Source organism: Diadema antillarum, unplaced genomic scaffold (assembly GCF_040938485.1).
Source record: "Diadema antillarum isolate AM-2024a unplaced genomic scaffold, OU_Dant_1.0 seq00000205_RagTag, whole genome shotgun sequence".
Lineage (NCBI taxonomy): Eukaryota > Metazoa > Echinodermata > Echinoidea > Diadematoida > Diadematidae > Diadema > Diadema antillarum.
The window spans coordinates 540,032-555,262 of record NW_027271264.1 but is presented as its reverse complement, the minus strand read 5'-3'; the positions used below and the strand labels follow the sequence as shown (position 1 = coordinate 555,262).

Sequence of the window (15,231 nt, the reverse complement as noted above, 5' to 3'; positions counted from 1 at the left end):
ATCAGGAATTCCCGACGATTTCCCAAGTGGTTAAATTCACGATCACGGAGTCCTGTACTGAACGGAGAAATGTACATGCGTACGTCACATCCCCATCGGGATCGGAGTCAATATTTTCCTGTGTCTTTAATTTCACGCCTAGCACCCGACTGGCGAAATTCGCGAATATAAAAACCTTGCGAAATATTCAGCGTATACAGTATACTGATGCCATTTTTGTGACAAGAAACCTAATTCGGGGCTGGCAAACAGTGTGTAACAGTGTGTAAAAGACCATACGTGTGTTTACCCCATTCCCTTCCACACTCTGAAATCAATGTACACTTTGTACACCACCCGGGAGGTTACCAGTGGCAACAGTTTAAAAAACAACAACAACAACAGGAAAAAACCCAACCAAATACTGAAAAGGCAAATTTCCCGGCAAAGCTTCTGCAATGCTGATAGCATGATAAATTTTATAGGAGATGTTACCATGGATATCATAAGGGTATACATCTATTTTGTAATACATCCTATTTTACTATTAAAAAAAAAAAAAAAGTTATAGGTCGTGGAGTTCATTTTATAGTTAGTTTGAAGTCATTGTGTAAAAAGTGTGTGGCAACTACCACAGCACAGCAGGGTACATAGGCAACCACGTGAAGGGCTGTTAGAATCAATTCTCCTCTACCAGGCAATCTTTCTGTGTGTGCTTAACCCTATCATACCCACCCACTTCAAAACTCCAATGACATTTTACACAGACAAAAATGCAGGTTGTTGATGGCAGTGAGGGATTTTATACTTTGTTTCTGTCCCTTCAGTGCCATGCCAAGCTCTCCATGAAGTGGCTGGTGAGACTCATCCAGAACAGGTGGTGGCTCCGGAGACTGATGGCAAGCATCGCCATGGCAACGCTCCTCGTCATATCATTCATTAACTTGGTATGTCATGTGTGGTCTTGGGTATGCAGACAATGTCTAAATAGATCTGTTCTATTTTGAGTGGATTTTTTTTCTTTTTTTTAGCCAAGAGATACCCTTTCCCCATCCATGCTGCCTGATCACAATTTGTGATGGTGTTTCTGATGATACCATAATATCTTCCCAACCCCATGGGGTTGTTTGAATTTTACTGCTGCATGATTCTTGAAGGGACATCATTGTGTGCATTGCTCAAAGTCACTCGAACAGAATTTGTGTGGAAATTTGCATTGCATGGCTAACTGCTCCATAAAAGCAAATCCCATATAATGTGTGTGTGGGGGGGGGGGGGGGGGGGGGAGGGGGGGTTGTGACGAAAATAAACAAAATTTCACAAAGCTGTTGAAGACCAAGACAACTAAGAGTCAACCCATGAATACTAGTTGTGGAACAAAGTATAGTTAATCAAAATAATTTCCAAAGTGGTTATTTTTTACCTATCAGGTGCTGCATAAATTCTTTATTGATAAGTCTGAAGTATGAATGAACCATTGCAGTGTCTGCTTTCTTTGCTGTGTTTGTCCATGTTTTCATGTCATATTTCGTATGCTTCAAGATCCCGTTGGTGTTCTTGAGTTAATAACCTTGACACCAACACACGCTTGTTTCTTGCTTTGCTTTCAGGTAGAATGCAAGACTGTCCCAGCCTGTTCAGCCAATAGGACGGAGCCTTACGTAGACAAGAGTGTCTACGAACAGTCTGTTGGACTGGGCATCTCCAGTGCCACGCCCACTCCCAACATCTCCACCGGTGGAGGACAAGGAGACACGCCCATCTGCACTTTGCCCTCTGTGAGTTCATGTCTTATATGTGAGACCTCTTATTTTTCTCAAATCTTCAAACCTAGTCTTCCTTCATTCCACCTCTTCTGTCAGACCCCTCCGTTCATCTTCCTCTATCCAATTACTTCATGGCCCACATACAAACCTGTTATGGTGACCGCACCTTCTCTTAATTGCCCCCACCCTTCTGAATAAACTCCCTCTTCATATTCAGAATGCCTCATCTATTGAATCATTTACAATTCTTCTCAAAATGCAACTTTTAAACAGTTTTTTTTTTTCTGGAGGTGCACACAGTTAGTTATTGTTTATTGTATCACATATGTATTTGTTTTCTTTGTGTTATTGTTATTTTGTTTTTTAATTGTCCTCATGTTATTGCATTTACTAGTTTTCTTGTATAAATAGCACCAGTGCGCTTAGAAACACCCGTATAAAGTGTCATGCAATCTATAAATGCAATTTTAGTAGTAGTAGTAGTAGTAGTAGTAGTAGTAGTAGTAGTAGTAGTAGTAAAGAACCAATAAGGTCTCTATTTTAAGGGCAGATCATGAAAGAGGAGATTCAGATTTCGCATGATAGATAACTTGTCAAACTTGGCTGCCCCTATAAACCCGCTAGGGTAAATGGGAAAAATTGTAATTGGTCAGAATGCTACCTGTTAGCAACAGAGGGCTTTGAAGTCACAGATCTGTTCATTAAGCCTGCTGACTCACCCTTTATCGTGCTGGAATGTTTGTGTGCAGGGGCGGATCCAGGAATTCTGAAAGGGGGGGGGGGGAATTCCGAAAATATTTCCAAAAATGTTTCTGGTGCTACTTCCAGATTTTGTCAGCTGACAAGCAAAAAAAAAGAAGAAGAAAAAACACGCTTCAGTGCACACATCTTTTTTTTTTCTTGTGCCACTTCCGGGTTTCATTGGCTGACAAGCAAAAAAAAAAAAAAAGGCTTCAGCCAATTTTCTGCTCCCACTACAATCAGCTGCCAAAGATAGTTTCTTCAAAAATGAAAGGGGAGCACCCGCTCCCCCTTTCATTTTTTTTTTTATTTCTTTTGTTTTAAGAAAAAATGGGGGGGGGGAGCATACCCCGGCGCTCCCCTCTGGATCCGCTTGTGGTGTGTGTATGTGTCTGGGGGGTGGGGGGTGGGGAGGGTTACTGGGTCAATGGCAACCACTGTAAGAGTTGTCACACTTATAACAATGTTGTTTTCATGATTCTGTCCAAGTACCAGAGCTGGGTTGAACTATAGTTTTGTTTGGGGAGGGGGAGGGGGAAAAGAAAAAAGACAAGATATGTTACTCCTTTTCTCACACTGTTGTGTTGTTTCATTTTTCTTTGTCTCCATTGGTAGAGAAAATGTAATTGTTAGTTTGATGTTGCTCGTATACCTCTGTTTACCTTGTACTATATCATTGTTACATTTGCTGTGACTTTTTTCTGGACACCACAGAAGGTTAGTTGTGCCCTGTGGACACATTGAGTATGCCCATCCCTCCATTTCCAGTACATCAACATTGTATATTTCACATTCTCATTTCAGAGGGAAAATCAGTTAATGCACTGATACTATTTTTGTTGTTGTTGTTGTTGTTATCATTGTCGTCGTCGTTGTTGTTGTTGAGCAGTACGCAACTGAGTAAGGCCATCCAGGCTGTGTCTGCTACTATATCGTTATGTTTCTCATTTTCTTGTTGTGTTGATCAAGTTAGAAAATGAATGTAAATTATGATGCATATACTATAATTTGGAGTTGTTATTTTTCGCCTTGACAGGTGTATCCACTCTGCAGCATGCTGGCCCTGCAGACTTGTCTCCTCTTTCTCCAGATTGGTTTCAGTGTCAAGGCGTTCATTTTGCTCACCGGACTGGCGGTCAATTGCCTGGTGTTACACTACACCCACTTGACGGTGTTTGACTGTGCTGACGTTAATGAATGCTACCCATTCAAGTGAGTCATGGAGAGCGACAGCGTTTGACACCGGTATACACTTAAGTCAACACCGGATGATGTTGTAATATTATTGAGAAACTGCGGGCTTAGTGTGAAGAACTGGTCTTTTGAAGTATAAGTGTATAGATATGTATGAAAAATAGGATTGGTAACACTACTCTGCACATCTGGAGTACCTTAGAAATTATTATTGGACAGTAAGACAAATATGAATATTTGTCACATTTGATTATTCTGACCGTAAAGCTTTGCTCTGAAACATGGCACTGGAATTGTTTTTATTTGACAGTGATTATCTTATTTTTTAAAATGAAATTCACAAGATGAGAGAAGAAACATATAACTGATTGCATTGACATTGTTTTTTCTTTACCACTGGAAATCTGACTTTTTGATAGTGAATTTACAAGACAAGACAAGAAGCTTAGATCTGATTGTTTTGATTCATAGTTCTACAAGCTAGTAGTTTGGAAGAAAAAAACAAAATTTATTATGTATGTGCGTTGTTAATTTTCAGAAAGTGGAAATTTAAGTATTGCAACTGCATTGTGAAGTTTTGACTAATATTGCCTGGCTCTTCTATTTGTTCCCTCCTTTTTCTTTTTCACAGATACTATCACTACATTCCAACCAGGGCCCTTGTTACTGTCCAACTGGTACTGCTGGTAGTTATGCTGCTCCTCATAGACAGAAGAGTATGTCATACATTAGTAATGGGATGGTATTGGGATGCTGAGTAGCAGCAAAATTGACATTTGATCCACACTGTATAGTAACTGTGGACTTAGATGCAAAAGATATCAAATGAGAGATATCCATAGTTTTTATGGCATGATTGTATGTACATGCATAACCGATCTCGGGACAAATTTAATACAGTTTCTCTTGTCAATGAGTAGAAGAGGTTGTAATTAGTCTAATAGTTATGTTTATATGAGAAAATGGTAACTACAGGAAATTTACAGGCCTAAAGACAATTTCTGACTTAAACTTCAAAAATATTTTGACTCCAAGAAAAATTATAACATTTGAAAATAAATCATAAATTTGGTGTTTTTGTTTTTTTGCTTTAGTCATCACTTACGGTAAAATTTTGTTGAAATTATGATGTATGGTTTATTTAAAAAAAAAATGATGATTGTAATGATGATGATGACCAACATTTATATAGCACCATTTATCTGTATTCAACATTCAACATTCAAAATCAAAGTTTGAAATCAAGGTGGGAGTGCTGACCCTGTTTCCATTTTGTTTTGCCGTTTCCTTCCCGTTCTGAATTCAGATTGAGTACACGGCCCGGCTGGGGTTCCTGTGGCAGATGAAGTACCGGGTGGAGCGGGAGGAGGTGGAGACCATGGAATCCCTAAATAAGGTCCTCCTGGAAAACATGCTGCCCAGCCACGTGGCCCAGCACTTTGTCAAGCAGAGGATGAAGAGCGATGTGAGTATCTGCCCCGCCCAAAACCACCTTTTCATCCCCCTCCACCTCACGTCAATTTGGTATCAGATCTTAAAGGTCCTGTTAACCTTCGGGAGCAGTGATGTAAAAAATGTTCAAGATGTTACATATCATGCATATGTGTAGATCTGTTGTACAATACCACAAAACATCCCATCATATAAAATTTTTGTAATAAAGCCTAAAATATAAGGAAATATCAGTATCTTTCTCAATAAACCGTAACTGTAGACAGTTTAGTATGGAAACATTCTTATTATAACCATTGTTCACATTCTGTATATTTATCAATATGTAACATTGATTTTACTGATCCAAATTGTAAGAGTTTTTGTTTCTATCCCTAACTCACATTTTGGAACTATTTTAAAGCACTCATGTTAAAGGAAAATGCCCATTTACTGTATCTTCTGCAAAAACAAAAAACATAAGATAAACCAATCTGATGTAAGAGCTTGTCATCACTCTGATTGCAAAGTGCAAAATTACGGCAACAGAGAAAAATTGTGAGATATTGTACACATGAGCAGTGACCTCAACAACTTGACGGACTGATTTTGCTATTACACACATTTCCCATGGACACCTGCGAGAGTATTCTTTTGACTCATCTTCAACAAGTTAATCATAGGCACTTAACCCATTGAGGACGGACTGATTTTACTTCAACACACATTTCCCATAGACACTTGCCCGAGTATACTCATGACTCGTCCTCAACGGGTTAAAGAAATTGTCAATTACCCAGTCTATATCAGCATGAGTGGTAGATACTTTGGTTCTGGGTGGTCAGTTTGTGACAGGAGAGGTGTTTCATATAGTGAGCAAATTTGAAGATGCTCTTTAGTAGTATGTGATCTCCAAAAACATATACAGTATGTAACACTCTGGCATGGGCATTACACACATGGAAAAAACAAACAAACAAACAAACAGATGCATGTCATATCAAGTTTTAATTGGGTTATCAATTAGCATATGCTGCCTTTTACCACATGCATACAGATAGTGTGGCTTGGAGCTATAGGGTTGAGTGTTTTTCCCCCCAAGGAAATACGTAGGCACATTCACATGGTCATTTGATATGGATATGCAAGTTTTGGGTGTTGTCACTTCATAGCTTGCGTGAGCTAAGAGCTCAAGTGAGTTTTCATGTGGATAGTTTGGTTTTTTTTTTTTCTTTCTTTTTTAAAATCAGTATATGTCTTCAATCATCAGTCATCTGTTGTGTGTCGGCTATCATCAGTTGTTGGTTGCCCGGGAATGTTTCGCATTTTTATCTTCTACTTAAAACAAACAAACAAAAAATCAAACTTCGCTAATGAGTTTAAACCAAACATGTCGGGAATCATTCTTAGATGCGTACTGACACAAAATTAGGTCCTGAGGTAGCCCTTTTCCCCCAAACCCAAACAGAGTAAATCTGATACATCAACATCATCATGCTCGCATTCTGTTTTTTAATCATTCCTTTATAGGCAAAGAAGGCAAATTTTTCCTAGAGACTCTGAAAGAGATTTGAAATGAACTAATAACATACCCTAGAGGGGCACCAGAAAAAGGTTGCATCAGTGCATCAGATCAAGCTCCAGTGCCGACCCCAAACCCCATCCCTGTTTTTAACCTCCTGCCCCCATCCCCACACAATTTTTTTTTTTTGTGCTGGAGTGAGCCCTCTATGTGCATAAGCAACACAATGATCAAGCTGCCTCATCTCAAACCAGGCACTGTCCAGTGTGCATTCTGCAAAAAGTGGTAAACTGTTCAACATTTGTCATCTGTACTGCCATGATATCAAAATTTCTAACTATGCAAATTGTATGCATGGATCAACATTGCACATACATTGTAAACTTTCACTTTTAAAGTCTGTTCATCTGAACCATATTTCGTAATTTTCTTGTTCTCATTCCCCCTCCGTTGCCCGAAGCAGTATTTGACCGACCCTACACAGGATCTGTCTGTGTGGAAAACAGGACTTTTGGGGAGCAGTGGTGATGTGAGTTGAAGGGGGAAATGATTAAAATCGCATTAAAAGAAAATAATCCAAAACCTAGTAACCAGAAAGGTAAATTGCCTGAACACCAGACACAGTGTGTTTTTGCATTTGTAGAATTCTATTTTATATTCTTATAGATAAAAGCAGCATAGTTCTTAGTTTGTTTGTCGTTTACTTGTTTGCTGTCCTGCCTGTGTTGCATTGCAAGGCCCTCCATCTTTAAATATTGGTGTGTGCACTCTGTCCATCAGCAAAGTGGATTTCTGTTGATTGCATTCCCTACCAGTCTGAGTCAGTTTGACAAGCAGAAATTCATGATTATGAATAGAAAAACAAACAAGTATGAATCCTAAATACAATATACCATTACTTCCAAAATTACATCAGTCCAAAAGCCTTGATTTGATCACTTCCTATCAAAAATTTACAGTGAGCTAAAAAAAAAAAATGATGATAGTAAAAAAGTACAGTATACAACATGTTCTGAAGACAATCTATCCTAACTTGCTTTCTGGTCAGAGCGATGTGTACATACAAACTAAAAAATGTGGCAACAAAACTGTACTTAAGTTGGGTTTAAGTGGTGTTTTTCTAAGCTTTAGGGAGTTCTTTACCTAGTAGATTGAATGTTATTAATTTCTGCAAACCAAGAGGCAGTTCTATTTGAGAAAGAAAACAAAAATCACACACAACAACACATAGAGCCCTTTGCAGGAGACCATGCATACACAGACTCTACTGGCTTGGTTTAGACAATGTCTCCAGGCAAAATCTTGATCTGAGCATCTCAGAAGACATGCACTTCCTAACCTTCAATTGATATACACAGTAATTAATGGCTCAAATAGCAACTGGTAGCATGCATAGATCTGTCTCATTATTAAATGCACAAAGAAGATTTCAAACTGGGATGTGATAGGATGACATGATAGTACCTGTGTCATACAGCTGTATCTTTACTCCTCAAATCCTCTAGGGAATTTTGCTGCAGGAATTATTATCCACTTTATTGTAGACATTACATTGGCACCTATGAATTTCACTGCCTTTTTATTTTAGAGAAGAATGAGATGGAAATTGTTGAATTCATTATTAAAAACTGCAGAAAAGTAGAAAGAATTGAAAGAAAATTCTCCATTTTCTGAGAGAGGCAAATTTACCAAAGTGCAACAAACCTATCATAGGTTTAACACTTCAGCAGCTTTTGACAAGTCTGACACTGAAGCATAAAATTATGAATGAACAAAAAAAATCCCTGAGATGTGTTATTCTGCTTCATGAATTATCAATAATGAGGATTAAAAAAATTGTAGTGAAAAGACACAGTACTAAAACAAGAAGACTTGGTTTGGGGAAATGGATGGATTAGAGCCTACCAAACTTGGTGTACATAAAGAGCTCTGTCTCAAACCTTTTCAAATGACCTTCCTTTAGCCTGATTGCATTCAAGAACTGTTGGTCATTGCCTCACTTTCATCAGTCTGTAGCAGAGCCAAGTATTTAAGATTGGTCAGAGTATATGTCATTCATTCCACAAGTATGCATTGTGTTACAATCAGGATGTGAGCTTGCAGAAATTCTTTGTACAATTTCCTCATGTGTTTCAGTGCTACTTTGTTATGTTAAAGTTTTCACTTTTAGCCAGCCATTCATGTCATTCTTCTGTACTGCAACTTGTTTGTAATCTTAAGGAATTTGAAGTGTGAACTCTATACAATAGTTTGATTCAGTATATTTCCCGTGAGTTTATTTCTTTGTGTGTTTTGTATTGCATTTGTTACTTTACCAGCTTTACTGTAATGACAAAGTATGTCAATATGTTTATATCATTGAGATGACTGATCCACTGTCAGGTAAAGAAGACGTAAGAATGCAAAGTCTGGACGATACATCTTCAGATATTGCTACCCTTATGACATTGATCATGAGTATGTTTTATCTGGACAAAACAAATTCATATGATAGTTCTGAGTTGTCTTCAATTATTACCATTCAGTGTGAATGTTGCAGTGAAAGTACTTTATCAAGAGTCAGCATATCATTTCCTCCGTACATTATAGTTTAAGCCTTTTGTGTGTGTCATTTGTCAGACCTTCTGTGGGCCACAGTATCAGCTGCCCTCTTTTACTTTGAGCATTAGATTGTTACAGCCACAGTATGCTATTGTGTCAGTTACATCCAGTACATACCTTCTTCATTTGTCGATATGTTAGAATCTGCCTTAAAACAGCAACCTCTACCTGTCCATTTAACTATCTATCTGTCTGTCTATCTATCTGTCTGTCTGTCTATCTATTTATGATATTTATTTATTTATTTATTTATTTATTCATTTATTTATCTATCTATCTGTCTGTCTATCTGTTCATTTATCTACCTATCTATTTGTCTGTCTCTCTGTCTATCTGTCTAATTTGTCTACCTATCTATCTCTCTTTCTATCCAACTACCTATCCCAGTAGCCTTCCTTTCATTTGTATATCCTTCCAGCCATCTATTAATCTATTTTTTTTTTTAGCTTGTACTTCTACATACTCACCAGTGTGTTACTGTACCAATCTAGATTGTGAGTTTCATTGCGAGTGGTATCTTCCTGTAATTCTGGACAGTATAAACCTTTTTACAAGTCTGGCTTTCTGCCTGCCAAGACATTTGCCATGTGTGAAAACAATCTGATTTTTTTTTTCCTGTCTCTACAGTCATACCTCTTTTCCCCACCTAAATCCATAAAACTCAAGCCTGCATATGTACTATTGAAGATTAATGAGCAAGTAAAGAAAATACAGTCAAAGCTATCTGTAGTGGCCACCTATCAACAAAGGCCAGCTTGTGTGTTTTTCCCGAGAGGCTGCTGATCTGACAGTACTCAGGATTCTTGTCAGCTGACAGCTAGTTCATCGGAGTAATAAGAATGTTCAAGTATCATTGCACGTTTGTCCGGTTGAAGTGATTTCTCTATATTGTATCTTGGTTCATTGTGCATGTCTAGCTCTCTACACAAGGTGTAACACAAACATGTCACAAACACACACACACACACACACACACACTTGCACATATACACCAATGTTGGAGGTTTAAATCCTTTCAAACACTCACATTATGTCTCACTTGCCAGAAACATGTGCAAAACCTACAATATTAGTTTAATTGTACACTCTACCATGGTTCTGATCTGTCAGTAGGCATGATAGCAGGTGGACATGTAGGCCCTACTGCAGTCTTTACGAAGTTCACTAGCTACCATTTTAGGCTTATTTTACTTCACAATTAACAAATTAGTGATTCAGACTGTTATCTGATATCTACTTAGTATGCATCCTGGCATTGTAGAATGAACTTTGCACCAATTACAGATAGAAAATAACCTGTTTTCTTTCTCTCTTTCTTGGTCAGGGGGAGGGGGAGAGGAGTAGCCTGAACCAGAAAACAAGCAATCAGGAACAACTTGTATGGGCATTTAAGTCATTGTAATGTATAATTATCATAAACATCTTTAAACACATGCCTTCCTCCAGTATGAGTGTTGAGGAATACAAGTCAGTTCTAGCTCTCTTACTTAATTACTACACTCCCCCCCCCCCCTCAAAAAGAAGAAGAAGAAGAAGAAGAAGAAGAAGAAGAAGAAGAAGAAGAAGAAGAAGAAGAAGAAGAAGAAGAAGAAGAAGAAGAAGAAGTAATCATGACATGCAGTATACTGTTGTTTAAGAATAGGGACTGCCAAGGGGCTGAGGAAACGGTAGGTTTAGACAAAAAATGATTAGGAGAAACTTCAGATTACAAGTACAATGTACCGGTATTTACATGTGAAAATGACAATACATGTACCACCATTTCAAACCATAACGACTCAAGAATTATACCAATTGTTTCAAGTACATGAGGGCAGTGCAGTCCTGTAGGGCGTAGGTGCCAGTGCCCTGGACATTTATCAATCATGGTATCTTCACTAACCTTCCATCCTCCCTCCAGGAACTGTACCATCAGTCTTATAATCTCATCGCTGTCATGTTTGCATCGATACCAAACTTCAAAGAGTTTTACACAGAGACAGATGTGAACAATGAGGGTCTGGAATGCCTGAGACTACTGAATGAGATCATCGCAGACTTTGATGAGGTGAGTGAAAGCTCAGTCAATGTCTTTTGTGCACCTTTTGGTCTCTTCTTTATTTCCTATATCCATCTTTTCAGCTTCCTCTCATCTCACAGTTACATGAGAATATCATATCTTTTGTTTTTTCTTGTATTTATTCTTGTTGTCGTTTCTCAAATAATGCAATCATATTCTCTTGATGGTTAAATGCTGCACAAATGTATTGAAAAGTAAATGATGAAATTCCCCTCAGATTTGTGTATGTGTGTGTGTGCGTGTGTGTGTGTGTGTGTGTGTGTGTGTGTGTGTGTGTGCGTGCGTGCGTGCGTGCGTGCGTGCGTGTGTGTGTTTTAAAGAAAACCTGAATGGATGAGACCATGGAAGTATGTATACACTGTCAGTAATTTTCATTCTGAAACATTATAGCAAGATCATGTGGTCTGTCTGATATTCTCATCTTGCAGATAGTCATTAACACAAGTTTGTTGTTAAAGTGAAATCGAAATCAACATCACTCTGTGAATGTAAGCGCAAATGAGTGAAAACATGAGCGGCATAATCATCATAAAAGGGGCCGAGGAACATTTTTCAGTGTAGGGGCCAACTAGTGATGCAGGACAGGGGATGTCAAGATAAAAAATTCCCCCCTCTCGGCTCAAACCAGGGACCACCTTCCTGCTCAGACAGAACAGGACCTTTGGAAAATCATTGGTGTTGTGGTTCCGCGGCCCTTGAGTAATACCAACATTTGTATGCTATATTAGGCTCAATAGGCTGTGGTGGGTAAGATAGCGTCCTGTGCTTGGCTTGAAAAAAAAAAATTGTAAAGTAAAGTACCCTGGTAACCATTACTGACTTTGCAAGTTTGTGTACAACCATGCAGCTACTATCCAAGCCAAAGTACAGCTGTGTGGAGAAGATAAAGACCATCGGCAGCACGTACATGTCGGCGGCTGGCCTGAAGCAGCCCGAGACGGGAGTAACCACCAAGCAGTCCCTCTACTACGTGGGCGTCCTGACTGAGTTCGCCATGGCCCTGCAGGACAAGTTGGAGCAACTCAACAAGCAGGCCTTCAATGACTTCAAACTCAGGATAGGTAAGAGACTCGATACCTGGGCTATGATAAACATGGGGAATGTGTGAAGGGGGTGGGGGAATTTCACAAATTGAGGTGATTTCACTTCCAGTCTAATTTACAGGCCTCAATTTAAGAGCTTTCTATATTTACTATAAACCTGTATTTATATCCAAATTGCAATTGATATTAGCTGTTATTTGTTGTATTATTTGGCTGGTAATAATAATGATAATAATGGGAGTCTTTCAATGCACCATGTCTGTCACACAGTGACACTCCTGGTGCAGAAAGGTAAGACCTCCTTTTATATTGCTTCATTTGGAAAGAGACACGATTGAAAGAAAACACATAGTTACTGGAACAAAAAAGGTTTGAGTTCTTTCTTGAACAGAAGGAATGATACAGAGGGAATGATATATTGATACATTGAGGTATGTCACATAGTTTGGTTAACTGCATTTCCCAGCTGCAATCATGACTTGAAATCAAGTTCATTCATCTGTTTTCTATTCATTGATTCACTCATGCATTCATACATCCATCCACCCATTCATGCATTCAATTATCGATGTATTCAGTCATTGAGTCACTCATGCCTCAGTCATTCCTTGCATTCACTCATCAATGTAATAAAACTTCATTATCTTTCACCAAACGTTGCCAAAAGGTACAAAGGTGATGATGTAAATTCGTTCATGTCCAATCCAAGGTGATATTTTTTTTTGTTGTCCACATCTTGACCAGGCATCAACCACGGTCCCGTGGTGGCCGGAGTGATTGGGGCCAGGAAGCCTCAGTATGACATCTGGGGCAACGCGGTCAACGTCGCCAGTCGCATGGACACAACGGGGGTCATTGGTGAAATACAGGTAAGTGGAAGATTAGAAGCCTGCACTTCGAAGGGCAAAACTGATCAAGTTTTGGCTTGACGTGCATGGAGGCAGAATTGTGTATAGCAGCCTGGGGAAAGGAGTCTAAACTTTTAAAGACCCTTTGCTGCAACATTATGCTCACAGATATAACTGACTATGAAAGTGTAGAGTCTTGTACAGTCTCCGGTAATTCGTCATGTTTTCCCAAGTAAGACTTAATTTGCCATGTTTTACATTTCACAGACAGGTGAAGTCAGTATGATTCATACATCAACTGCAAATTCAACACACGTTAACATGGGTTTTCCCTTACCGAAATGTAATGATGGAACTAGTCAGTTTCATGTTTTTTTATTTTCATGGTAGTTTCATGCAGAGCAAAATACAGGTGACTCTTGTATTACGAAGTCCTCGTTACCTGCAGTTTTCTTTCGTTGCATCGAAATTCTGTGATACCTCAACAAATAAGGCATATAAAGATCTTAAAGAAAACAATTTGAATTCTTTAATTTTTACTTTCTTCGAGCAAAATTTGTTTTAACATGTTCATTGTAATGGGAATGCCCTGTATATGACAATCTTCCCCCTGCACATTAGTCACACTTTCACTGAAATGTTGTGCCAAATGCTAATAATTCTCATAATGGTATTAAAGTGAGGAGTACATGGGGTAAGCTTTCATTACACTTACAGGAAAATCAAGTGACAATCTCATGTCTCATTCCCAACTTTTGAGGCGTAATCATCCCCAAATATTTGGCATATGATACTCTTGGTCACTGAGCCATCTACTGCAAAGTTTGGTGGATTTTGCAGCCTCTCTTTAGCTTTCTCAGTGGAGTCATAATCTTTTTCACACTGAAGAGATTTTGCCCCAAAGTAGCTGTCAAGATTTGTAACCCTCAAGTTCAGCTCACAAGTCGCGTACTTCACTGAAACGCCCCACATCACCCCTTCAGTGGTGGGGTATTGACACCACTAAGTGGAGATGAAGGTTTGTTGTAGAATAGCAAGATGAAAGATGCAGGTTTTAGAGCTGGTCATTCCCCATTTTGTGTTATTCTTGTTTCTGTTGCTGCGTTTAGGTGACGGAAGAAACTGCCAATGTCCTGATGGAACTTGGATTCACCTGTGAGACAAGAGGCTACGTGTCGGTGAAAGGCAAGGGAAAGCTGAAAACGTATCTGGTGCGGCGGATGAGTCGCTCCATCTCACAGTCAACAAATCTCAGCACCTTCTCATGACGAATGGATGGGTTGCCAATAGCAACAGCTCCCTCATTCCCCTTCTATCTGTAAAGTGTGTTTGAACTTTGATGGTGGTCACATCACGCTGAAATGATGACTATACTTTCAAAAACTTCACAAAAGGTTGTACAGTAATTGCCGAGAAGTCTGTGAAAACTTTGTGGTGCGTAGTATCCATGGCGATGGGAAGAACTCCAGAGAATCATGGATTTTTTTTTTTTTTTTAATGGTTGCCAAAGGAACAACAGTTCAGGGAAAAGGTGCAATTGGATGCTGTCTAGGTGCTGAAAGCTCAAAGTCGTCCACAAGCTGAAAGACTGCAGTGCACAGAAGCTGATAGATGGACACAAGATTATATGTGCTTTGTCACAGCCAGCCATATTTCTTGAGCTGCGAAGGAGATCTAGTTGAGAGATAGAGGTTGGTTCGCTGCCATTATTAAATTCTGCTAGCAAGGAGGGAGTGGATAGTGCATTCATGGAAAAACCCTCACAGATACCTAAATAGATATTTGTATGTTTTCACCAATACTTGATGTGATGTGACTTGGACTTTGAGCTTTGTTATTTAAGGTAGCCACACTTTTCTCTTCTTCTTTTTTTCGGTCACTAGCTACCATGAGGGAAACAATGATTAAAGTTGATTTATTTTGTATAACATTTACTGAATGCATTACATATTTTGTAAGACCGGGTATTGTTTTGTGAAAAAACCCACCATATTCTCAATAGGAAGATGATGCTCGAAGCTGTGAGAATTACACCAATCTGATTGTT

General features: G+C 38.9%; 1 protein-coding gene across 1 annotated transcript in view; it reads left to right on the top strand.

Moving 5' to 3' along the window:
• LOC139728917 (adenylate cyclase type 2-like) overlaps positions 1-15,027 on the top strand; it is a 47,603-nt gene extending 32,576 nt beyond the window's left edge. The window contains exons 13-21 of the mRNA XM_071639846.1: positions 807-926; positions 1,590-1,757; positions 3,523-3,698; positions 4,312-4,396; positions 4,987-5,145; positions 11,135-11,281; positions 12,141-12,354; positions 13,081-13,205; positions 14,294-15,027. Coding sequence (XP_071495947.1) covers positions 807-926; positions 1,590-1,757; positions 3,523-3,698; positions 4,312-4,396; positions 4,987-5,145; positions 11,135-11,281; positions 12,141-12,354; positions 13,081-13,205; positions 14,294-14,452 — 1,353 coding nt within the window. The 3' untranslated portion in view covers positions 14,453-15,027. The remainder of the gene's footprint in view (positions 1-806; positions 927-1,589; positions 1,758-3,522; positions 3,699-4,311; positions 4,397-4,986; positions 5,146-11,134; positions 11,282-12,140; positions 12,355-13,080; positions 13,206-14,293) is intronic.
• The last annotated feature ends 204 nt before the right edge of the window (positions 15,028-15,231 follow it).